We start from the raw sequence: 27,174 nt of genomic DNA, 5'->3' as shown, positions 1-27,174 counted from the left end.
ATTTGTGACAATCTCTATGGAGAATCACAGATGTTGATTCGATCAAGTAACAAGGTGTTTCACGTCAGATGAGGCCAATAAAGGTGTCCGAAGAGCATATTAGCAGTGACCTGAAGGATGAATTGACTTAGTGAATTGATCAGCAATGATACTTATGACATCAGACTTAAAGGATACACAATAGTGAAATGATGCCATAGCTTGAGATCCATTTTGAAGAAAACTTAAGCACTAAATCACCATTAATCTAATGTTTTCCTTGCATTTTTTAAAATTCAATAAATCCACAGGTTCCCAAAGCCAAACAGGCTTTAGGAAAACAAAACAAAACAAAAAGGCTTTAAAGGACTCATTTGTGGGCAACATCTCAATCAACAAATCTTATACGTAACTATTATTTACATAAAATAATTTGTATTAAAAAAAAAATCTTATCATTTGGTCTCAACTATAAGGTAGTGCTCATAAGATTCAAGCATTTATCATTATATTTCAATGATCTTGAGCACCTCTCACAATTAGCATCATCAAATCAATGAAAACGTAAATGTATGAGCGGTTACGTGAGTATGAAAAGTGAATAAAGTGTTTAAGGTATAAATCGTCAAGAATAATTAAGATATAATGCTATAGTTACATGTGTAACTGTACAAGAACTTCTAAGGTTTTAAGAGATTCAAGTTTAATCAACAAATTTGTCTCACTATTACCTGATTCTCTGCTCGAGCAGCATCCAGGTCAAGTTCTTTCAAATTTGTATTCTGAGAAGATAAAATCAACCAAAAAGAAGTGGATTAGCAGACAATATGCACAAAAACAAAAAGAAGCGATTTGTATGTCTTTTAACTTGCCAAAATTGTCATTGGGAGTAAAGCCTTCTCATAGTATGCTTTTGTGTACTGAATACTGTTTTCTTCATCAAAAAGTGCATTCTCGATGAATTTCTGGTCCATGTACTTTTCAGGATGAGCCTCTTCATCATCTAGGATCATTTGCTCCGCAACATGTAGCTGCCACAACTGTAACAAAAAGATAAAACTATATTTGTAAATAATAGTAAACAAGAGAAGAAATTCTAGAGCTTGTAGGACAAAAATATGATGCTTCAAGTACTACAAAAACTAACAACCAACACTTACATTGTATTACAGATTTTCCTAGCCAAATCAAGGTAAAATACTTCAGTAACCAAAAGAGAATTTGAAAAGATTGCTATGGAGAAACTACCCGGTCAACATAAGGGTGATCTGATAGTAAAGACTGGTCTTCCATCTTGACTGGAGGTCTTTTCCTAGGTATTGGTGGCCTTCCACACTCCCGCTGTAAAGCAAACGTAAGAATAAAATAAATTGTAAAAGAGATAGCCGATATCAAGAAGAAAAATAATCACCAGAAACCTCAACAACCATCTTTCTTCCCCCTTCTAAATTCCAAAGCTTAAGTGATGACATTAATTTCCTTTCATTGAAATGAAGAAGATAAGTTGGAAAAGTAGAAGTGTTTCATTTATCATAACAATCTCCTATTTATTTATGTTTCAAATCAGTTATGTTCTTCTTTAACATGAAGCATATACTTGACGGGTATTAGTTATGCCCCAAAAGATACAAGCATTAGTTTTTTAAACTTTACTCATGCCAGTCGAATTTCTTCAAGAGTCTTAACCGCACTAATCCTTAAGAGATTTGATGCAAAATGACTCGACCAATATGATAATCTTTTTAGCAAAGAAAGTTTTAGCATTTATTCTAAGTCTAACGAAGTTGAAAAGTATGTTCAAGTACAGATATGTGGCGATGTATAATTTCTTTTAATCAAGACTCAAAGAAGACCTAAATATAGAGAGTAGTTTTTGAATCTTCAACAATCTTAGAACGAAACCACAATTCTTCAAATTTGCTCATGTATTAAGTAAAAAATTTAGTCAATTGTTTTAATGAATTAAATTCATTAAGCACACTCAAGATAAAAAAAGGTAAATATTTCTCTTTCAAAAGTTCTATTATTTTAGTCCACGTGGTAATAGATTCCCTTCCAAATGTTTCCCTTTATCTTTCTACTCTCATCTAACAGATTTTAGTTTGCCTTGTTAATTTCATATTCTTGAATCTCACATGCTTCTCATCTGAAATAGTTTCATTCAAAGAAAGTACAGAAAAATCAGTCCCCAGAATATGGTCTAATTTAGTCCCAGAATATGACATTTTTCCAACTTAATCCCTCAACTATACAGAAGTGATCCAACTAATCCCTCATGTTGTAATTGTGATATAAAATTGATCATAATTTAGTCCCTTGACTTTACAAAATTGATCTCAATTTAATCCAGAAGGATCATTTTGGATCAATTTTGTACAGTCGAGAGACTAAATTGGAGCAACGTGATATTATAGGATTAAAATGACCATATTAAATAGTCGGGGGACTATTTTGAAATTTAACCCAAAGAAAATATATGTCTAGCAACCAACAAATAAAGGCATTAAAAGAAAATTTATCAACACAGGTAAACAATTCAAATAATACTTTCTAAATATGTCTTCATCTTTGCCAAAACTTTAGCATTTATAATTTTCATAAACACCTTAAATTATTATCTTGATTATTTCCCTATGTCCTACCACTTTTTAATATTTAATTGGCTTAATTCGTCATTCTGATTGGAATTCACTTCAGATTGAGACGTGTCTTAAACACACTTTTTAGACATTGAAACTCACAGATAACTTATGGTCACACCAACCTCTAAACGCTTGTTGGCCATGCCTAGTACCTTTAAGCCACAAGTGGTCATATACTTTATGCTTCTAAACTATTCAATAAAAATAAGTACGACCAAACCTTTACTAGTGTTGGCTCAAGAAAAATGGCACGAATGCACAAATCCCGCTTTGCAACCGTAGGATTCCATTTCCCTTAAGTCAGATTGAAGTTAACCAGATTTCCCCTGAGGGTAATTGATGCAGCGCAATACTCCCCATGTGCACGGTTACCAGGTTCCTTTTACAGTAGCTGTTTCCAAGTATTCGGTTAGGCTTTGAGCCCCACTATCTTAGTACTATTTCTGTTATTATTAGCTTTTTATTTGCTTTCGCTGAGTAGTATATTCATAGTAATGATAGGTAACCTTACCACTGGGAAGGGATACAAATACAATCTCTGTATTGGAGAAGCACACTTTTTTACACATATACAAAAATACAGATACTTTACTGGGACATTTCTTCCCTGTTCTTTCTGCTTTTCTTTGGTTTCAGGTCTTTACCGGAGTCCAGCGCTGCTGCCGATCCAGGGTTGCGTCAGGTGGTATCAGAGCCAAGCAGCGGGATGACAGAGAAGGGCAAGGAGCCGGTGGTTGAAGACAACAGAAGCCTGGAATCGCTGTGGGCAAACCAGGCCAGCATCGTGCGACAACTGGAAGTGTTGTCCGCAGATGTGCAGCGCCTATCCGTCGAAGTTCGCCGGGAGTTTAATCTCAACCGGACAAGGACAGCACCCCAGTTTCCTCGTCGAACTCCAGCTCGGGCTATCAGTCCGAGAGCTAGACGTGGTATGGACCTTGATCGGCATAGGCGACGCATTCCCCCACCGATTGGTGATCTATCTGATTCGGAAATTGAAGGGCATTGCCAAGAGAGATTGCATTTGGGAATCTCTGAAGAAGACGGGGACAGTGACGAGAATGCCGAGTTGTATAGGCGACCGCAACGACCTGTGCTTCCTCCGAGAATTCACACAGAGTTTAAAGCCAAGGTAGATATACCTTATTTTGACGGCCATATGCACATTGAGGACTACCTAGATTGGGAGAGAGCGGTAGATAATTTTTTTGATTATATGGAAGTAGAGCCAGCTAAACATGTGAAGTATGTTGCCTGCCGTCTCCGAAACGGAGCGGGTGCTTGGTGGAATCAGGTGCTCCATATGAGGCAAAGAGAAGGGAAGGGGCCTGTGCGTAGTTGGACGCGAATGAAGCAGTTGATGCGATCGCAGTTCTTACCGACAGATTATGAGCAGATTCTGTATATCAAGTATCAACACTGCCTACAAGGAACTCGCTCCGTCAGTGAGTATACCGAAGAGTTTCACCGGCTCAGTGCAAGGAATAATTTGAATGAATCCATGAATCAACTTGTCGCACGTTATGTAGGCGGCCTCAAGGAAAGCATCCAGGATAAACTGCAATTGAATTCAATTTGGTCATTAGCCCAGGCCATCAACTTCGCATTAAGAGCCGAAACACAGTAGAATCGTCAATCCAAATTCTCCTATACGAGACGTTCCTTTCAAGAGGTTGTTGGTGACCATGTCAAAGGAAGCTCCTCGTCTGCCAAGACCATATCAATTAATAGTCCTCAATCGCAGACAACAGCTGTGCCGAAACCTTCAGGGACCGCTCCAGAAAATAAGCCCCTGCATCAGTCTAAATACCCTGCGCCGAATAATCCTTATGCTCGGCCTTCAACCCTGAAGTGTTTCCGTTGTTTTCAACCCGGACACAAGTCAAACGAGTGTCCACAGCGACAACAGTTACAACTGCTGGAGAATGCTGAAGAGGATGATCAAGTAAATGTGGAGGAAAATCTCGAAATCGAGGAAGTTGAAGCTGATGAAGGTGAGACTTTAGTCTGTATGATTGAGAAGTTATTGTTGGCTCCTCGTTTAGCTAACCCATCGCAACGTAATGCCATTTTCCGCACTCGTTGTACAATTAATGGAAAGGTCTGCGATCTCCTAATAGACAGTGGATGCACAGAGAATATAATCTCGCGTTCGGTAGTTCAGGCGCTGCAGCTCAAAACAACGAGTAATCCTCAACCGTATAAGATCAGTTGGGTCAAGAGAGGCATGGAGATACCAGTTACGGAAATGTGTCAAGTTACATTTTCGATCGGGAGGCAATATGTATGCGAGGTGCTTTGCGACATTCTGGAAATGGATGTTTGCCATCTAATTCTGGGCAGACCTTGGCAGTTCGACGCCGGAGTGACCTATGATGGAAGAGCTAATGTTTATTCCCTAGATTGGAAAGGAAAACGGTTGAAGCTATTACCGGGACCTCGGGATCACAAGGCGACATCCTCAAATTCATCCACCGTGATGCACATAGTATCTGGGCCCAAACTGTTACTAAGTCAAAGTGAAGAGGAGCCAATGTGGGCGTTGATAGTCACAGATGGGACTGTGTCCCAGCAGGAAGAGCTCCCAGATGATATCGCCACTCTATTGGAAGAATTTAAAGCAATTTGTCCAGAGGAATTACCTGCTGCTCTGCCACCAGTGAGACACATTCAGCACCAAATCGACCTCCTCCCTAATGCTACGCTTCCTAATCTAGCTCATTACCGGCTAAACCCCAAAGAGCAGCAAATATTGCAGTCTATCATTGAGGGATTATTAGAAAAACGGATGATCCAACCCAGCATTAGTCCGTGTGCGGTCCCAGCTTTGCTGGTACCTAAGAAGAATAAGGAGTGGCGTCTTTGTGTAGACAGCCGGGCCATAAACAAAATCACGATTAAATACAGGTTTCCCGTCCCTCGTATTGACGAATTGCTGGATAAATTAGTCGGGGCGTCTATATTTTCCAAATTGGATCTCCGCAGCGGCTACCACCAAATCCGTATTCGTCCAGGTGACGAATGGAAAACAGCGTTTAAAACGCCTTTCGGATTGTATGAGTGGCGTGTTATGCCCTTCGGCCTCTGCAACGCCCCCTCTACCTTTATGAGATTGATGCAGGATATACTTAAACCAATTTGGGGAAAGTTCTGTATTTCATATTTTGACGACATTCTAGTCTACAGTGACTCTTTGCTACGCCACCGAGAACATCTCAAACAGGTGTTTGAAATCTTGTTAAAGCATCAACTATTTTTGAATCTTAGCAAGTGTCAGTTTGCAACTTCTCGGGTGCAATTCCTTGGTTTCGTGGTTTCCGCAGATGGCCTCATGATGAACCCGGATAAGGTAACTGCTATTCTTAACTGGCCAATTCCAAAATCTTTTACAGAAATACGAAGTTTTCATGGATTAGCGAATTTTTATCGCAAATTTATCAAGGGCTTTAGTATTATTATGAGTCCGCTCACTGAATGTTTAAAATCAAAGTCCTTCCATTGGGGTGAACCCCAACAAAACTGTTTTGATGCTATAAAAACAGCCTTAACATCCGCACCAGTGCTCGCCATCCCAGATTTTGAAAAGTTGTTTACTGTCGAAACGGATGCTTCGTGTCATGGCATAGGGGCGGTGTTATCACAGGATGGAAAACCGGTGGCCTTTTTCAGTGAGAAACTATGCCCCTCGAGGCAAAAATGGGCGGCCTATGAGCAAGAATTGTACTCAGTGGTACGCGCTTTGAAGCAGTGGGAATCCTACTTGCTTCATCAGGAATTCATTATCTGCACCGATAATAAGGCCCTCCAATTTATTAATAGCCAAAAGCATGTCAATCGGATGCACGCGCGTTGGGTAACATTTCTACAGAAATTTTCTTTCACTTTGAAGCATCAGTCCGGCAAAAGTAATATCGTCGCTGATGCCCTCAGCCGGAAAATGATCCTCATTACTCAGTTACAGACTGATTTTGCGGGTTTAGTGTGTATCAAAGAATTATATCAAAATGATCCAGATTTTGCAGAAATTTGGAAGCATTGTCCAGCACAAGGAAACTTGGCCGGCTTCAGCCTGCGATTGGGCTATTTATTTAAGCATAACTTGCTTTGCATCCCGGTCTCATCATGGAGAAATTATATCATCCAAGAAGCTCATTCGGGTGGGTTGGCAGCACACGCAGGCAGAGATAAATCCTTAGCTGCGGTACAATCTCGTTTCTTCTGGCCTCGTCTCCGGCGTGATGTATATCGCTTCGTTGATAGATGCTTCATTTGCCAAACTTACAAGGGCGGTTCACAGAACACGGGCCTATACATACCCCTACCCGTTCCGGAATCAATATGGGAGGACCTTAGTTTGGACTTTGTCCTCGGGCTTCCTCGTACGCAGCGGGGTAATGATTCGATCATGGTCGTGGTCGATAGATTCTCCAAGATGAGTCATTTTGTATCCTGCAAGAAGACTTCAAATGCACTCCACATTGCTCATTTATTCTTTCACCAAATCGTCCGACTTCATGGAGTTCCACGGAGCCTGACATCTGATAGGGATGTCAAATTCATAAGTCATTTTTGGCGCGAATTGTGGAAACGATTGGGAACCAAACTATGCCTCAGTTCAGCTTATCACCCCCAGTCGGATGGACAAACAGAGGTCGTCAATCGGACATTGGGAAACATGCTGCGATGTTTAGTCCAAGATCACCCAAAGCGCTGGGAAGAAATGCTGAGTTCCGCAGAGTTTGCATATAACTCTATGATTAATCGATCGACGGGAAAGTCACCGTTTAGCATCGTCTACACTAAAGCACCTAATTTAGCGTTGGATATTGCGATCCTACCCAAGTTCAAGTCTGAAACTGCTTCCAACTTCTCAAATAATTACTCAGAAATGCTTGAAGAAGTTCGCAAACAAATTATCAAGTCCAACAGTTCCTATAAGGCGGCAGTGGATGTGCATAGGCGACAAAAATTGTTCAAAGCCGGTGATTTGGTCATGGTTAGACTACGCCGTGAACGGTTTCCCCCGGGCATGTACACCAAACTGCATCGTCGCAAGATCGGCCCAGTCTCGGTGGTGGCCAAGATAAATGACAATGCCTACATTGTCGATTTACCCTCCGATATACAGACTTCTTCTACCTTCAATGTCGCAGATATGTGGCCATACCAATCAGCTGATGACGCACCAATTTTACTAAGCTCGTCGGAGTCGAGCTCTTCTTCTGCCGGGGAAGACAGATGCAGCGCAATACTCCCCATGTGCACGGTTACCAGGTTCCTTTTACAGTAGCTGTTTCCAAGTATTCGGTTAGGCTTTGAGCCCCACTATATTAGTACTATTTCTGTTATTATTAGCTTTTTATTTGCTTTCGCTGAGTAGTATATTCATAGTAATGATAGGTAACCTTACCACTGGGAAGGGATACAAATACAATCTCTGTATTGGAGAAGCACACTTTTTTACACATATACAAAAATACAGATACTTTACTGGGACATTTCTTCCCTGTTCTTTCTGCTTTTCTTTGGTTTCAGGTCTTTACCGGAGTCCAGCGCTGCTGCCGATCCAGGGTTGCGTCAGTAATGTCAGGATTTAAAGATCTTGGGTCCTTACTTCCTATGAGCGCAAGCACGCATAGTTAATTACCCCTTTTATTATGTAAGAGAGAACTCTCGATTAAGGATGAATAAATTTTAGGTAGATTTTAGTCTCAATAGTAGGGGAAATGGAGGTAAACCCGATCAAGATCCCATGGTTCCGTCGTCCCGGGTATACCATAGGTTTCAGTCTACCAACACTAACAATCATTGACCGTTGTGTCTAGGGAATCTGATTAGCAACCATGGGTTGCCTCTTCTCAGGGATCCCGAGTAAACGGAAGTGGTTAAATGTGAGTTTTAATTTTGATTTAATTTGGGCTGGGGCTTATGACTTCCTTAGAAGTTATCCGTTAATTTGTTTAGTTTGAGGCTTACGGCTCTAATTAAGAGTTGCACATGTGATTTGATTGTAGGGGCTTATAACTTCCTTAGAAGTTGCCCTATAGTGGGACTTACGACCTCTTTTAAAGGTAACCCGAAGAATTTTGGTTGGGTAGGTCTTATGGCTTCCATAGAAGTTGCCTAATGATGGGTCTTACGACTTAGCCCTGTAAGCTAAGTGGCCCGAATTGTGGGTCTTACAGCCTTTACTGAAGGTACCCCAAGTATTTCAGTTGGATAGGTCTTAGTGCTTCTTTAGAAGTTGTCTAGTAATGGGTATAACGACCTAGCATTTTAAGCTAAGTGGCCCGAGTTGTGGGTCTTACAACCTTTACTGAAGGTATCCCAAGTATTTCAGTTGGATAGGTCTTAGTGCTTCCTTAGAAGTTGCCTAGTAATGGGTCTAACGACCTAGCATTTTAAGCTAAGTGGCCCAAGTTGTGGGTCTTACAACCAAGCCCTATAGACTAGGATGTCCGAGTGAGAGGTCTAGGATTGTATTATCATATAAATATTTCCCTCAGAGGTCGGACTTATGACTTCTATTAGAAGTGGTCAAAGGTTTTAATTGAGGGTTAGGAGTTAGGTCAATCTTTTACCTAAAACTTTTCCCTAAGGTCGGGCTTACGACTTTTCTACGAAAGTTGTCAGGTAATGGGTCTTACAACCAAGTTCTTATAAACAAGGCTGCCCTAGGATTTTGTGTTTTTTTATTGTTTGTTGAGAGGATGTCAGTTGTTTAGGATTTGTTATTTAGAGAATTTGAAAAGATTGTAAGTTGGTTTGAGTTTGTGATTTTGACACTTCGAATCTTTGACACTGGGTTAATGTTTTGGTTGTTCTGTTTTGTGCTTGTAGCTTGTTTTCTACTACAGTAGTCCACTACCCCACCCGTCTTTTAGCATTGTTGTTCTACTAGCTTTTTCATACTTAGCTTTTCTTGCTTTCTAGTACTTTGTTCTATATGCAATAGCTTAGATTTATCAGCATTCATTCAATTTATTTTTGATGTACTGACTCTTCATATGTTTGTTTGTAGGTGTTCGTAGCCAGTAGTTGCAGTAGCCAGGGCTGGCAGTTGCAGAGGATAGACCCTAAAGATAGTTTCAGGAGCTCGTACAGAAGGGACTTTAGAGAGTTTGCAAGGTGTTGGAGTCAATGTAAAGTATTGATAGTTTGTGAGGATTGTGTTGAGAGTTTGTATATATTTGATTAGTGGAAACACTCTCCTCTTTTCTTTATTGCATTTTTTTTAATTTAAAATTTATCATTTGATTAATTAAATAATTAACCAATAAATCAATTCTAAATTCCACTGCTCTCAAATTTTTTTAAATAACTCTCGGATTTTAAAAAATTTTATATTAAAATTCTTTCAAATTTGAAATGCTCTTATATTTTAAACAGCTCATGAGTTTTATATAATTAAATTAGTTTTGAAATGATTTATCATGATCTTTGTTATCTCAATAACTAGAGGGAAAGAGGTGATGCTTTGACAATAAAAAACCTCCAACATTTCAAGAGATTTGAAATGTCACGACAATTCAAAGTTTTCCGCTTAATGTTACTTGTGTTAAAATCTCTTAAAGAGGGTCTTCATTTAGAGACTTTCAAGATGCCTCATTTAGAGACATTCGTGGCATCTCAAAAAGTAGTCTTTGGTTTGAGATGATATCCAACAGGTTCTCATTTATATTAAATGGAGTTTAGGAATAAGAAGAGAAACGAGAATATTTTTTTGTTCTTCCTTGTCACAAGTACAAGGAGAAAAGGATTAAGAAAAGTCGACGTTAATAAGACGATAATGATGCATATTGAGTTATACAGTTATCCTGAGTTCATTCAGGACCTTCATCTGTGATGTTAGGCATTCCAAACTTAATCAATTATTTTTTGATTAATTTAATCAATAGATTTTTAATTAATAATTAACTAGATTAGTTAATTAATATTTAAAATTAATTTTAATATTTTAATTGAATTCAAATTGAATTATCCGCTGAAATTTTGAGGAAATTTCAGCAACCTCCCGACGTCACCTCCCCACCGAGGGAGAAATCGGGGCGGCAATTGCCGAAATTTCTTCCTATCCGGACCTAAGGTCAATGGCGTAGGGCTTTCGAATTTAAACCATCCCACCAAGATCTAAATCGACTGCATGGGGTCTTCAAATTTTGTTTCATCCCGCCCAGATCTAAGATCAAGGACTCAAGGGCTTCGAATTTAAAACCATCCGCCCAGATCTGAGATCACGGCGCGAGTCTTCGAATTGTAAAATCATCTGCCCAAATCTAAGATCGATGGTGCGGGTCTTCAAAATTTAAAACCATCTCGGCCAGACTCAAAGTCGACGGCACGAGGTCTTCGACACTTGTTTGGAATTCAATCTTATCTTCTTTTATATTTTATATAGATATATTTTTACTTTTTATATTTTATATAAATATATTTTTAAATATAATATCATATTATCTTTAATTATATTTATATATAACAATTATATAATATATATTATACTATAATATATAACAATTATATCATTATATATTATATATAATATAAGAGAGAGGCTCTTATATTATATATAATATAAGAGAGAGGGAGAAAGGAGCACAGTCGGACAGCCATTAAGGAGTTGAATGAGCAACTCGTGCAATCTCTATTTCTCCTACAAAGGAGAAGTCGGACAGCAAGGAGGGAGCCGCACGAAGCGAAGTCGAACGGAAAACGAAGGAACCGGAGGGGGGACGCGTGAAATCTCTATACCTCTTGTGAAGGAATGAAGTCGGATGGCACCGAAGGAGCTGAAGAGCGAAGTCAAAAGGCGATGGGGAGTAGGAGAAGCGGCGTGTGCAATCTCTTTGCCTCTTGCGAAGCAAGGAGACCGAACAGCAACGACGAAGAGAGAAGATGAAGGGTGAACCCTAGACGCTGCGAAGCAAGAAGTCGAACAACAACGTCAAAATCGGGGGAGCAAAGCGAACGAGTGTGTGTATGTCCTCCTTCTGAACTCCTTCGTTTCTTTTATTTGTTTCCTTTGTCGAATGATAGTTACCAGAACGAAACAGTGTGTCTTTCGATGAAGTGGGGCCGCCCGTGTGTCTTTCGATGAAGTGGGGCCGGCGGAGACAACGAAGAGATAATTTGGTTTCGATTGATTTTTTTTTTTTTGTTCTGCTATTGCTTCTTCTTATTTTTTATTTAGTCAATAACTAGTAATCAAGTCAATGCTAATATAAAAAATAATTCTTCTTCACACCTACATTTTCCAACTTGTTCACTCATAATAATTGAGATGAGCCAACTCATAATTGTCTAATAGACTTCATGGACATCGCATCTGTAAAGACCATTTTGCTCCAAGGTTCGTCCGGACGAAGTTGGATCGTCCAGGACGATCGGTACAGGTTGTGCAGAAAAACATTTCTGGCTGCATGGTTCGTCTGGACGAAAATTCGTCCAGAGAGCAAGTCGTCCGGGACATTATTTAATTTCGTCTGGACGAAATTCGTCCAGAGCCCAAATCATCCCGGGACGAAGTTGCGATCGTCCGGGACGATCAGTCTGGATATATAGGAATGAGATATTTTTGGAAAGAAAAAGGACGTCCATGAGAGAGAAAAACGAAGGAAAAGAGGATTTTTGGGCGACTCCGGTCCGTTTTCGTTCGTTGCTGTAGTTAGAGAAGTTGACCGACTCGAGGTAAGGCACATTCCGCCTTTCTCAATTTTCAGAAACGAGATTTTTGACGCATTTTCTGTTCCGGATTTTGTTTCCGTTAGCAAATTTCTGGTATTATTTTCTTCTGACAAAGGTTTTACCGCGTAACTTTTGGTATGTCTCTGAGATGATAATTATGCACGTTTTGAGCATTTTCTGGAAGATTTTTACCGGATATTTTGGATTCTGCGGTGTTTTAATTGAACTGCAAATTATCAGGATGTTGAAAAATATTTTGTCAGTACAATGAAAGTCTTATAATGTTGTTGTGAATGTTCTGTGGTAATTTGGTAAATTTCTGAATCTGTGAATTTTGTGTAAATTCCGTATACTGCCGTTATGCCGCTGAATTTTCGTACGATTTCTGAATTTCTGAAATGAGATGATTTGAATGAATTGATTATTTGTTTGCTATCAGAAGGGAGTTATAAGGGGCCGGAATCCTTTGTGATTCCGTTGTCTGGGTCCGGGAAGGGAGATATAAGGGGAAGTTCTGAAATCTGAAATTTTGTATATCTGTTCTGTTCTGGTGCTATAAGCACAAAAGGGAGCCATAAGGGGAAGTTCTGGTGCTATAAGCACAAGGGAGATATAAGGGAAAGTTCTGACATCTGGAAGGAAGTTCTGTTCTAAAATTATATGTTCTGTAAAGCTGTAATGTGATTATTTCTGCTATAACTTCTGTACGTTATTGGTTATTCTGTACGATCCTATCTGATTTGTGATTTGAAGCTTTATGATCTCTGATTTGAATTGGGATTTTGATATGACTTCAGTTTTTCGTATCCGATGTTTGATTTCTGATTGAGCTATTATTTGTTCTGTCTGTTATATGATTTCTGTACGATTGTTCGAATTCTATACGGATACTTTTCTGATACATTTTCTGATGTGAGTTTCTGATGATTTTGATTGGTGATTGATGTCTTGCTGAGCTGTTAGCTCATCCTTGTTTTCTGCGTGTTTTTCAGGTTCTGGGAAAGGGAAAGAGGTCTTGGACTAGACGTTCTGAGTCTGATCTGTGATTAGGTACTTGATACTTTTGATTTTTGTACAGTCATGACTTTTCTGTTCTGTTCTGTTCTTTCTGTCCGAAGCCATGCACTGTATCTGTATATGTTTATTTTGAGGAAAGAAAAGATAGATGAACTGTTCTGCATTCGGATGTTTATAGTAGCTCTGTGTTTTTCTGTCTATTTAATACTTGGAAGATAGTTCTGAAGCAAATTCCAAAGCCAGATCCTGGATTTTCAATGGTTGTGTCGCGGCCCGCTGCGAGCGGGATCCGTCCCGGTCGGGTTGGGTCGTGACAGCATCTTACTCCCCTCTTATATTTGTAGATTGGATCCTTTGATATATAAAAATGATGGAATTTTGAGATCTTGATTGAATTTATATATCTCTAGCCCAACTATTCTCCTTTAATTTAATTCAAAGCTAAATACTAAATCTAATGTCAAAAGTATAAAAATGCCATGATAGAAAGTGTAACTAGCTATGGAGGCATGCAAATATTGAAAATCTAAACCCCATATCTAAATAAATCCGTACACAACATTCTAATCCATCTCAAGGAAAACTACCATGAGAGAATTACTGACTTTTGTGATTTGAATTCATGAATTCTAGGTCATTTATAGATGCAACTCAATCATTACATCCAAGCATCCAAACTTTATTGGGTACACTAAGAGCAACAATTAGTATACCCTATTGAAATCAATAAGGCATGAGTTCAAATAGGTAAAAATAACTTTTATGATTTGTAGGATAAAGGCACATTATAATCCCCATCCAAACTGAAGCAAAAACTGTATGAGTAAAAAAATTATCATTATTCTCCCATGAGAAGGTCTAATTCAGGACATGCCATTGACTCATCCCTTGCGCGCTCACAAATAGCTCACGTAAAAAAAGTCATATGGCATAAGTGGTTTCGGTTGTTTCAAATTAATAAAGGAGTTTATTTGAAGGCAATATATGTTACTTCTTTTCCAATTAGCTTCACTTATTTGTATCAGATTTTGATGAGCTAATGTGAACTTACGTTGGGCAATTGATAGATGATGCACACATGAATCTTTCAGATAAAGTAACCAAACATAAAAATATTTATATAGTAATATAATCACTTCATGAAAGAAAGGCCCTTGCATACTGCAAACAGAGCCGAACAAATATGTAGTGTAAGAATTAGTCCTTCCATCTTAAGAATAATTTGAAGAAAAAAAAAATGTAATACAAGGCAGAATGATTAGCATGTTTGTTATGTCAAATTTTGCTAAATTTATATCATCTTGCCACGGAAACATATTAATATATACAACTTGATTAGTTAAAGTATAAATGTAAATAAGATCATAATGAGAAAAGAAGATACCCATAATTGTTCAGGATTTGTATCCTCCTCACGATGAAAAACTGGTGGGAAATCAAACCTATTGAATCTGAACGATATATGAAAGAGATTGAAATAAACTGAATAAGTATCATGCATACGTTCAGGAAAACAAAATAAACAAACTCCAGGTACATACATCAGGTGATCTATATTGGGATAGAGGAAACGCAATTCAATAGGAAATCGGAAACGATAAGGATCTCTTTTAGCCTGCATAGAAATGAATAGATATTGCAGCATTGAATCAAAGAAATTAGAACACTAATATTCACAGAATTAGGAAAGAGCTAGAACGATGGAAACGTGAGAGAGCCAGAATAACAGGGAATCTTCTATTATATTTTTGCAGATAAACACTTTTTCAGAGCAAACTTGACTAAGTATTCGAATTTCCTTAAATTAAGTAAGATAGCGAGTAGAGCTTCGTATTTTATATTTCAATCAAAAACTTTATTTCTTAAAAAGAATTCATTCTTTAACCCTCAATAGGATACTTCTAACACTTTCCATCCAAAGGCCAAACAGAATTTTAACAAAAAAATGATTTATGGATGGAAAACCATAATTACTGTGATTGTTTCAATTCATCCAATTGAGGAAGAATTAAGTGCAAAGAAAGTAACAAACTAAATGCAGGTGAGACTTGTTTTCAAGAAAATGCCTTATTTATGACAGCATTATAGTAAATTGGTCAAAACTAGTTATACCGAAGTAATCACTCACCAGTACTTCCACAAAGACATGCATGCCAACTTTTATATGGTGCCGAATCCAATACCAATCGTTTCCCTTTATTGGAACCCAACTAAATTATAAAGAGAACAGCCATAAGAAGCAGGTAAATCCATTAAAAAAAGAAATTAAGCCTACGCAAGCAAAATAATAGAAAGAGTTAAATAAAATTTCAACTTATCATAAACTACGGTGCATGACAGCATCAAATAAGAGGCTTAGAAATATTGATTGTGATTGCCGTAACTTTCATAAAAATCCTTAAACTTCTAAGCAAATAATTCTAAAAAGTCAATTTTAGTTTGTAGTCAAAGTTAAACCAATACAGATATTATGCTAGCTGATCAATTTTTTTAGTACTATTGCATGTAATTTTTTTGCATATTAAAAAATATCAAACCAGTAAGGTGCAAACATGGCTCAAGAGCAGAAAATAGACTTGCGCTTCAGTGAAGCATTCTGTTTTCCCAAGATAAGGCAACATGCAGGATACAGTAAAAATGGCATGACTTACGCCCTGGCAGATCAGAATTAACATCAGCAAATGTTCTTAGAAACAAGCATCCGCATTAAAACTAGTAATTAATAACTTGATGCCAAATCAACAATTATTTCAGATTGGGCAACCAAACCCCGCATTGAACCAATTTTAAAATAAAGATGATTACAGAATGATCTAGATAATGATAATCAGCCATAGTTATCCTATGTTAATCACATTATATTAATAAGCTGGACAAGCGAACGTATTACCTAATATATTTAAGTAAACATCATTTTAGAGTTTAGATAAAGCAAACAAGGGCATTCAATTGAAATTAAACAAAGTGATAATAGATGTCCAGCAAAGAACTGTAGAAGGAATAAGATGGAGAATTAAACGAATTCGCCAAATCTTTGATGGTGCAATCGTCAAAAATATCATGACCATTTATAGTGCACTTATGTTTGTGAACATACCCATCATGAACGCATCCGATGTCCACAAATGCTCCCTGGTGAAGGTGTAATGTTATCACTTTGCCTCTACAGATCTGCATAATATTAGAAAGGAGAGAAAATAATAAAGGACCATCTTTACTTAATTATCATCTAGTTCAATCATATATGAAAGAGAACCATCAAGGAAGATACAATAAGAAGAATACCCTCAATAATGAAAAATTAGTATAATAATAATTAAAATAAATTTCTACTATAAATAACTAGCACATGTGATAATTTAGATATGAGAAAAGGATCAAAATGACCCCTAGACTTTTTATTAAAGACCAAAATGTTCTATAAATATATTAAAGAATTATTTTGGTCACTCAACTCCTTAAAAGGAACCAAAATAGTCTCACTATGACACTATTTTGATTCTTCTTTAAAGACTTCAGGAACCAAAATAATTCTTTAATATATTTACGAATCATTTGGTCATTCATAAAGAGTAAATGAACCATTTTGGTCCTTTTTTCATTTAGATGTGATAACACTCCTACGCAAACTCAATGGGGCATAATAGATGTTAGCATTATGTTAGACCAATCCAGCCGGTCCATATGGGACCAGCTTACGGGCAACAGAGGCGGAGAAGTTTCGCCTCCTGTACATGTCGATCAAATTGCCCAGTCCAAAAGAGCATATTAGGAAGATTTTATGAGAAGTTTAGGAGGAAAATTTGAATGTAGTGACTGTTTAGAGATTTTCTTTTGGATTGTATGCATTAAATAGTTTGTTTTCCTAGGATTAGGGCATCAAGAATTTGGCTGAAATTTGAGATCTCTCTTAGGTTTTGGGCTCTAGCATCGTCTAGAGATTGGGAGAGTAGGATCTTCCTCTCCAATTGATGATCCACTTGTATCTTGTATTTTCTTTCATAAAACTTTCAATAAAAAAAGTGTTCTTGTGTGTTTTATTCCTATTTTTCTTGTTTTTGGTTTTCTGAAATTATTAAAATCAGATTTCATCCAAGGCTTTTCCTAAATTTCTACAAGCACTTCCTATCACATGAATTTGGATATAATAATGGCCAAATATAAAGTCATGGAAGATTTTGTTGCATAGACATTGAGAGGAGCACAATCGATTCATAAAATAGTGGACTCGATGAAAATAATAGTATGGAGGTACATATCTAAGAGGTGCATATAAGATTATTGAATAGAAAAAAAAAAAGTATGTTAATAGAGTATCATAAAAGAGTCCAAAGAGAGCATTGATAAAGTGACGAGAAAAGAGTTGCCACTGAAGAACAAAGTTATCAAGATCTGTGAGAAATAGAGGAGGCCCAATCCTTCAATGGTAGATATTAGAGACAAATAGGTCATAGTCAAAGTATATGAGTAGATCAATAGAGATTAGAAGTTCGAGGGGTGCAACATAGGAGAGAAAGTGTTCAAAGAAGATTGAGGCAATTACAAGCTACAACACTAATACAATATTAAAAGGGAGAGAGAATTATAACATGGGCAACCTAGCTCTTCTAAATGAGTGATTTCAGGTTAAACTTTTAGAAGGTAGATTGGATATTAGATAAGACACTCATAACATGGGCAACCTAGCTCTTCTAAATGAGTGATTTTGGATTAACGTTTAGAAAGTAGATTGGATAATAGATAAGACACTCCAGATATTTCACATCTTTGATGCACTGACACTTCATTTTAAGAGGGTATGCAGTGTCGGACACGTGTCGGACACAGACACGCGTCTGACACGGCGAGGACACATGTTGGACACATCATTAGTGTGTCCCATTTAAAAAAAAAATAAACCGGACACGCGTGTATAATTAAATAAATAAATAAATAAACCTAATCCCACTATTTCATATTAGCCGGTTCACGCCCGAGTCTTCATCTTCTCCTCAATCCCGTATTCCTATTCGTATTCATGGTTTTCCCAAGCAATTGAGGCGAGCAGCGGTCGGCTGAAGATCGCAACCTTGGTCTTCCCTTACGGCTGTAAGCAACAGCCAACAAGCCATCCTCCTTAGTTTCTGGGCGTAGCTGAGGGAAGTCGACGTTAAATCGCAGAAAAGTTTTCAGACCTGTAAGTTGATTTCGTCATTTTTTTCTCTATTCGTCATTTCTCTTCATTTATCAATGATTCTGTAGATTTGTGATCAGAAGAGCATATTTTTTTAAAGTATTTTATTTTTTTTGGATTAAAATTATTCTTACAATAAAAATTTGTTTATTTAATGCGCTTTTGTTGTGCTTTAACTATGCTTTTGTTGCGCTTTAACTGCTCTTTTGTTGCACTTTAATTGCGCTTTAACTGCGCTTTCAATACGCTTTTGTTGTTCTTTCACTACACAGAAAATTTTTGTTCTGGGGGCGCTGCCCCTTGACTCCGCGACATGATCAGGCAGGTATAACCCCGCCAGCGGCAACGCCCCCTTGAACCTCCGGCATAGCTGCAAATTTTTAAGTATTTTTTTGTCAAATAGTCATAACATATGATGCAATAGTTCTTTAATTATTTTTTTAACTTTGTTTGACAATTTTTAATTGTTTTATAATATGTCACCCAATTTATTAAGCCTTTATTTCTTCTACAACACCAGTGAATTTTAAAGCAAAATGAGCTCTAATATTGGTGGGAGTGGTTCAAAAGAGCCATCTGTAGAAATTGATAAGCCATTATGGATTCATGTTACAAAGTTAGAAAAAAAAATTTGAAGGTGGAGGGAATGTGTCATTCAAATGCAATTATTGTGGTGGCACCTCTTATTCTAGGGTGAAAGCACATCTACTTAAGATTTTTGGCCATGGAATTAAAATGTGTCCTAAGATTACTACATCACAGTTGATTGAATTGAACAGACAAGTTAATGAAGCTGAATCTAGGATCAAAAGAGCACTTCCTAAAGAGATATCTTTGTCATCTACCCATGGTTTATCCCACACTTCTTCCTCATATGTTAGAGTTGATCAATCATTATCATATAGAAGTGAACGATATGATTTAAAGAAAAGAAAAGGAGTTGCCAGTAGTGTTTTAGAGAAGACTTTTAACATGCAGCAACGAGAGGAATTGGGTGGTGAAATTGCAAAAATGTTTTTTTTAGTTGGACTTTCTTTCAACCTTACAAGAAATCCTCATTACCAAAATGCATTCACTTTTACATGTAATAACAACCTTGCAGGTTATGTTCCACATGTCTACAATGCATTAAGATCAAAATTATTGGAAAGAGAAAGAGCACGTATTGAAATATTGCTTGAACCAACAAAAGGTGTGTGGAAAGAAAAAAGAGTCACTTTGATGTGTGATGGTTGAACTGATCCTCAAAGAAGACCACTTATTAATTTCATGGCCGTTACAGAGAATTGCTCAATGTTTATTAAAGCTGTGAATTGTGAATGATAATGCAATGATAAATATTTCATTGTCAATTTGATTAAAAAGGTGATAGTCATTATTGGGCCTTCAAATATTGTACAGGTTATAACAGATAATGCACCGGTGTGTAGAGCTGCAGGATTGTTGGTGGAGCAAACTTATCATTATATATTCTAGACTCTATGTGTTGTGCACATTTTAAATCTTGCTCTAAAAAATATTTGTGCAGCAAAGAATACAGAGGCAAATAAAATCATATATGTTGAATGTCATTAAATAACAGTGGTTGCAGATGATGCTGTTTTGATCAGAAATTTCATTATGAACCACTCAATGAGACTTTCAATATTTAATAATTTCTCACATTTGAGAATATTAGCTGTTGCTGAAACTCGTTTTGCCTCTGTAATAATCATGTTGAGAAGATTTAAACAAATAAAAAATGCTCTTCAATCTATGGTTTCACCTTGAGATTTGTGTCTAATCAAGTTTTTGGAGCATTATCTATATCATTTTTGAGGATAGGTGAACCAAAAGCAACACACTTCTGCATTGTTTGGCCCATTCATTAAATCCAAGGCACATTTGTATTCATCTTTTAAATTAATTTTAAATTTCTTGGTAAATGATTAAATAATTTTATATGATTTGTATTATTTGAAGGTATTCAAGTAAAGAATGGCTTCAAGAAGACCCTCAATGTGTCTCACCACAAAAAGATTTAGAAGTGTCAAATATGAAAAAGATATATTTGAAACGATATTTTCCAAATGAGGAAGAGAGGAGAAAAATTAATATAGAACTTGCAAAAATATTTGGATATTTAGAGGATTTTGGTGATCAAGAATCTTTGATTGATAGATAGAGGATGGATAAAAAAGTGTGGTTGTTGATTCATGGAGCTTCAGTACTGCTTCTTTAAACCATAGCAATAAAACTTCTTGGTCAAGTATTATTCTCTTCCTGTTGTGAGAAAAATTGGAGCACATACTTATTTATTCAATCAATGAAGATGAATAAAATAACTCCATAACACGCTGAAGATTTAGTTTATGTGCATACAAATCTTCGTCTTCTATCAAGGATAATCCCACTTTATATGACAGGTGATAACAAGATGTGGGATGTTGTTGGAGATGGGTTCGAGTGCCATGATGATATGAGATTATTGGATGTTGCAAATCTTTCTCTGGATGAACCAGAGTTGGAAGCAATGATATTCAATGATGATGATATTGAAGGCCAAAGACCAACCTCTGAATCTAATTCTATCATTCTACCTATTGAGTGGTTGAACTTTCATGTTGTACCAAATGATTTTTTGCTTATATTTTTGTAGTTGAACTAGACATTTTGTACTAAACATCTTTATGTTATAAGCTAAACAAGTTATCATGACTTTGATTTATTATTGCTTGCCATTTTTAATATAATGTTACCTTAATTTATATATATTATATAAAAAAATTATTATGCAGTGTCCACGCCGCACCCGTGTCCTATATTTTAAAAAATGTCATGTCCCGTGTGCGTGTCGTGTCGTGTCATGTCCGTGTCGTTGTGTCTGTATCGCCGTGTCCGTGTCGGTGCATCATAATTTCACATCCTTTGTTTGAAGATTTTGTGATCTAGTTTGAGATTTCCAACAGTCGCAAACTCTTATAGTTAATTAACTATCTTGATAAAAAATGAGAGCTTTTGATTAATGCTAGTTGGTACATTCTAAATATTTAATTTATATCAGTAGTAATTTAGTTTTAGAACGAGAAAATAAACTTCAATTAGTTTAGAGCGAATGGTGCGGGTGTATTGTGACAAACCCAATCAAGATTCTATGATTCTATCGTCATTGGCAATCGAAAACCCAAGTCTAATTAACCAACGAAAGTAATTGAACCAATCTGAGTAAATAATCCTAGTCAACAATCATGAATTGTATCGTCAAGAAGACCTCATAGACCTAGGATGAATATTTGCATAAATGATCAACTCTAAGTCGACCCTAGCAAACAGAGAGATTCATACTCTCTCAGGTGCACTTTATGATTCACTACTCATGGTATAAGCCATTGGAGAACATACGAGCTTTAATCGTAATCATAATATAATTATATCATTTGACGGTGAAGCACTCTATTAGAAGACATATGCCACGTCCTTGGTGGAGTGAAATTTTTTAGAGTGATCATATGGATTCAGTTGATAAGACAATTCTTTTTGAGCTTTGATCATACTTAATTTTGACATCCATGGCTAGCATGAATAATGGATGAATTGGATTTTTTATTACTCTAATAAGCCTGTAACAATTATAGCTTGAACATTTTCAAATTTTGAATTTTTTTTTGTATTGATATGGAGATTTAAACTTAGGGTGGAATTCCCTTCGATATGTTATCACTTGAATAGGTCCTCATCAAGATTAGAAGCCTAAAGTAGTTTACTTTGAAATTTGAGGGTAGATTGATAATAGGATCCCAAATGGTTGAGATTTATAGTCAATACGGCATTATCGATGTAAAACATATTTAACCTTGTGGTTTGAAATAATGATTTTGATAGTAAACTCTTCAGGTTATAATGTGCAATAGACATTCCAATCATTGGGGTATTTAAATAATCAATTTTAATTGATTGGAACATTGTCTACTCTTTCCACAGACTTAAAATATTTGGCTATAGGTATGAGTTTAAATATCATTTGAATTCATTGTGTTATAGACCTTGCCAAATCCACCTGCATATAAAGGGTTGAGTCTTAGAATTGCAATTACAACCTGCCATTGTAAGCAAAGCAACCATGGGTTTCTTTTTGATGCGAATTTTCCTAATAAGAGATTTTGAAGGCCTTATGCAAAATAGCAAGAGTAAAACTAAATATCACAAGCAATGTTTGAGATTAGGAATTGGATTATCGGTCTGTGATGCTGGTTAGATTGCTTTATTAGACTGAAAATAAAAATTAGAAATCATTTTTTAATCATGGTTGATTTGAATTAACAACGTAAAAACAAGTCATGGGCTTAAGTTCTCAACTTAAGTGCTTGAGACATCATTGAGATAAGACGGATCTAACTTGAGCTCGAGCTAAGCTTACAGTAATAATGGCCAGCTTGCAAGCCAGTTTGTAAGCTCGAGCTAGGCTTACAGTAATAATGGCCAGCTTGCAAGCCAGTTTGTCAGTTTAAATATGATAGATAATACATAAACATAACATATCATAATAATAAATAATCCAAGGATGACCATGTAACAACATTGTTTCCAAGGTTTTGAAAGCGACTTAAAACTACAAACAATAATGATGAACATCTCGAACAATTTCCGCATCAAGAAGTTCATTAATATTAAAGCAAGGGAGTTACCTGTCCAGGATATATGTAAGGAAGCTCTAACTGCACAAAAAAATCAGTTCAAATCAACAATGTCAAAAAGGAGTTAACTAAAAAGCCAACTACGCAGGAAAACATAGAAGAAATGAATATTGCATAACATACCATGTCATCTTTGTAGTCTTTGCCTCGTTTCCTTCGACCTGGATAGTAATCTTGGTCAAACTGAAGTAAAAACAAAGCATTTAAATTATTCATTGTACGATAACTAAATCAAGTGATCAGAAATTGGGAACTGTCTGAGTTTTCATTCTATTATAAATCAATGAAGTGAGCTAATTTTGGGAACTTTTTGAGAAAGTCCTCATTTCAGTTGATAACTCATCACTTATACCAGATCGAGATAAAACAACTTAAGACTAGTCAATAGCATATTTTTGAATAGATGTTTACAATTAAAAAGGATAAAATAAGGTATTTTTTTCCTTGTCTTCACATATGTTATACATATAGGAAAGATAAACATTGTCAAAGACTAAATCAGAAAAATGAAATTCCCAGAGACTAAAACATTTTTGATGACTCAAATCAAAAATACAATTCACTATTTCTTGCTCCTAATTACCATAGCTTCTTTCTTTATCTACAAAAAGAAAAGAGGAAAACAAAAGGAAAAGCAAAATTATTTTGATGAAGTAGCATGCGATCGAGTCCTTTCACACAGAAAATTAAGTGAACTTAAGTTTGTGACTTACGAGTATTTAAGATACATATGGAAATGGAGAAAAAGGTGTGTCGGGAGGATGATAATAGAAACCTATCAAGAAAATGTAAGAGGCATTATACTGATTTCCTTTCCATAGGGTGTCAAGAAAAGTTTTGGACACCAGTTGGGGTATGAAATTATGAGCAATAATTCTCTTATCTCTTTGTAGAATGAGATAATAATACTAAATAAGTAATTAATTTGTTTTTTTAAGAAGAAATTGCAGATAGGATTTGGAGAAGCAACAAAAACAAGAGAATTGCACGCTCAATTTTTTAGGAATATTTTCAAGATTAGTAGAATTCAAATTGGATGGTTGAAATGAAGGAATGCATCGGGCATGCAATGCTTTAGGGAGCGGAATGTTGGCCATTAAAAGAGAAGCATACAATTAAGTTACATATTGCAGAGATGAGGATGCTTAGGTGGATAAGTGACTTTACTCTTAGAGATAGTATGCAAAACGAACATATAAATGAAAAAGTTGGAGTAGCTCCAATGACATAAGATTTAGAGAGAAACGTCTTAGATGGTTTGGTTACATAAAACGTCGACCTTCTGATGACCCGATTAGTAGATGTTTTAGATTTGGCCTATGTAATGAAAGGTAGAGGTAGATATAAAAAGACTTGGTTAGAAAACATTATAAATGATATTTAATTATTAAATTTAAATAAGAATTTGACTCTTAACAAGACATAATTGAAAAAACAAACATTCATGTAGTCTACCCCACGTAGTGGGATAAAGGAATGAAGATGTTGTTGTTGTTGCTGCTGCTTATTTATGCACCCTCTTGATTCCCTAATTGAATTTCTTAATAGATTGAGGACCAGATAGAAAGGAAATCGCCTCTATTTATTTGTAAAATGTCACATGCACAGACTACCAGCTTTAAGTACCCACTTACACATAATTTGTACAAAATAAGGATTTGAAATGGATTCCATGACAAATTTGCATTGCAGTTACATATGCTTTTTAAGAGAAACAACTAGACCTACGAAGCACATGCAATACCTTACAAGAGTCAATATCTTTCATTGAAGTGTCTAGAAAAGGTGGGAACACAAGTAAAAGTGGTGCAACCATTTAAATATACCATCCTTATAAAAAAGAGATGGAGAGTTGAACCGCTTAAGCACATGAAGAACTCATCAACTCACTCGAAAATACTGACCAAAAGTACTTATCAACCAATGAGTTTTCTCATAAAGAACTCGTTTGGATTAGTCCAGAGAACTAGCTCGACTTCCAGCTTGTCTTGTCTGCCACATAGACAGCTATAGTGGGTTCAATTCACTATTTTCTGTGTGATTATGATAAGTTGTTGATTCTCTAGCGCAAACCGTGGTCTCTAACTGTAAATGGAGGGTCAATGGTCAAGCGTGGGCATAGGAAAGCACCAATAAAATATCCCTCTTTCTCTAAATTTGAATACCCCAATTCAGTCTAATTTGTCCAATTCAGTCTAAATTTGATTACACCAATTCAGTCTAATCTGCCCATCTTTGAAATAGTGAAATTCAATAACAAACTTTCAGCGGACAGTAACTGTACAAGAAATTTTTTTTTTATGGGACATTTAGGCCATTTAAGGCAAACTCACACACACAACGCATACACAAAGACTCGAATCTTGGACCTCTTAGTTGGAAGCCTAAGCTCTCAACCAATAGGCCAAGGAGAGTTGTGTACTGTACAAGAACTTAATAAAAAATTCAAAATTGAAGTTTGTACGGCTCTAATAAACAATTTTCAGGAAATTAGCGCATCTTGCAAATAGTAAAAAAAAAGGGAAATTAGTATACCTTGTAGGATTCTCCCTCCAACCTCTCCCTATTAGCAGCCACCCACTCCTTATACTGCTTCAAAAAAACCTTATACCTCTCCACACACATGGAATCAACATCAGTCCTAATCTCTTCCTCCAAATATACCCTCTCAGCCTCCAACTTATGTGCGCCACGAATAAACTCCAGTTCCTCGGCATCCACCTCCCAGTCCCTCGGCGGCCAATCCCTAGGCGGCACCGCCCGCACAGCCACTACACCCCCGGCCCAGGTCGTCTCAATAAGTTCAGGAATTTCCCCCTTGACAGCGAACTGCTGTGCTAGCAACTCCTCCTCGGAGAGCCCACTCTCCTCCATCCTCTTACGTCGATAGGATGGTTTAAGCATCTTGAAGGCCTCGATGGCCTCGGGAGTGCGAAGAGGGACTTCTTCCCCTTCGTTGAGGCTCTTGCGAGCGAAGTCAGCCTCGGGAGTGAGGATCTCTTCCCACGGTGCCCAACCACGCTCGATCCAGTTGCGGCGGCGAGCTTCTTCCTCGGATTCTTTTTCCTTGGGTGCGTACTTCTTGAGAAAATCCTCGTCGATGGGGACTTCATTGGTAGAGTAGGAGGAGGAAGAAGAAGAAAAGGGAATGGAAGGGACGGAGCGGGAGGCGCCCGGGGCTTTGAATCTGTGGAGAGGATGACGAGTAGGAGACGGGAGAGTGGGAGATAGGACGCAGGAGCGCATTTTGGTTGGATTTGTTTGTTTCTCAAGTGCTGCAAGGAGTACTTAACTCTAAAAAGAATAAGGGCATCTCCAACCGAAACTCTCCAATTTTATTTTTTTTTTTTGCAGTAAAATAAAAAAATGTCGTGATTCATCCAATGGAATGTTATTTTGTCCCCTAGCCATGACTTGTTTCTTTCGCGTCATTCTTAGGCAAGTTTGGTAGAGAGAAAAGAATGGCGCAAGTGAACAGTGTGACGCCAATAATGACGTCACACTGTTCAACTGCGATCAAATGGCAGAGTAAATGGCGTTCGATTGCTACGTTTGAGGGCCTACATTCAGTTGTTTGCCGAAAGGTTGGAGATGTTTTAATGGCCAAATTTTATAAAAAGCAATATAATAACCAAAATTAGTAGAATGAGCGTAGATTAAAAAAAATTTAATTACGAGCAAATACATTAAATTAAATGACGTATTATAGAATATGTCATTTATTTGGTGCACTTAGAATACGTAATTTAATTTGATGTATTCCTATCATCAATACAGAGAGAGGGGGGAGAGAGAGATGAGAGAAAGGAATAGAGAGATAACAATGAAGAGAGAGAAGGAGAGAGGAGATGGCAGCCTAGAAAAAGAGAAGGGGAGAGAGAGAGGAGAGAGAAAAATTAAATATTTAATTTATAATAATTTATAAGTTTTTGGTTTCTGTTTTTAAAATAAATATAATTGTTGCGTCATGGAGTATTAGCGGCGGTAGAGAAATATAAAGTTTAAC

General features: G+C 36.9%; 1 protein-coding gene across 1 annotated transcript in view; it reads right to left on the bottom strand.

Annotated features, from left to right (window-relative positions):
• Window positions 1-26,457, bottom strand: part of LOC110098604 (protein PLASTID TRANSCRIPTIONALLY ACTIVE 10) — a 38,338-nt gene extending 11,881 nt beyond the window's left edge. Inside the window, exons 1-10 of the mRNA XM_020825481.2 lie at window positions 25,704-26,457; window positions 23,292-23,351; window positions 23,160-23,189; window positions 16,420-16,493; window positions 15,451-15,532; window positions 14,864-14,937; window positions 14,707-14,773; window positions 1,228-1,320; window positions 852-1,019; window positions 711-761 (exon numbers count right to left, since the gene is read on the bottom strand). Of these exons, the coding sequence (XP_020681140.1) occupies window positions 711-761; window positions 852-1,019; window positions 1,228-1,320; window positions 14,707-14,773; window positions 14,864-14,937; window positions 15,451-15,532; window positions 16,420-16,493; window positions 23,160-23,189; window positions 23,292-23,351; window positions 25,704-26,414 (1,410 nt within the window). The 5' untranslated portion in view covers window positions 26,415-26,457. The remainder of the gene's footprint in view (window positions 1-710; window positions 762-851; window positions 1,020-1,227; window positions 1,321-14,706; window positions 14,774-14,863; window positions 14,938-15,450; window positions 15,533-16,419; window positions 16,494-23,159; window positions 23,190-23,291; window positions 23,352-25,703) is intronic.
• Window positions 26,458-27,174: the final 717 nt, after the last annotated feature.

This window comes from Dendrobium catenatum, unplaced genomic scaffold, assembly GCF_001605985.2.
Source record: "Dendrobium catenatum unplaced genomic scaffold, ASM160598v2 fragScaff_scaffold_124, whole genome shotgun sequence".
Classification (NCBI taxonomy): Eukaryota; Viridiplantae; Streptophyta; class Magnoliopsida; order Asparagales; family Orchidaceae; genus Dendrobium; species Dendrobium catenatum.
Note: the sequence above shows the minus strand (reverse complement) of the source record. Positions and strands in the feature narration are given on the sequence as shown.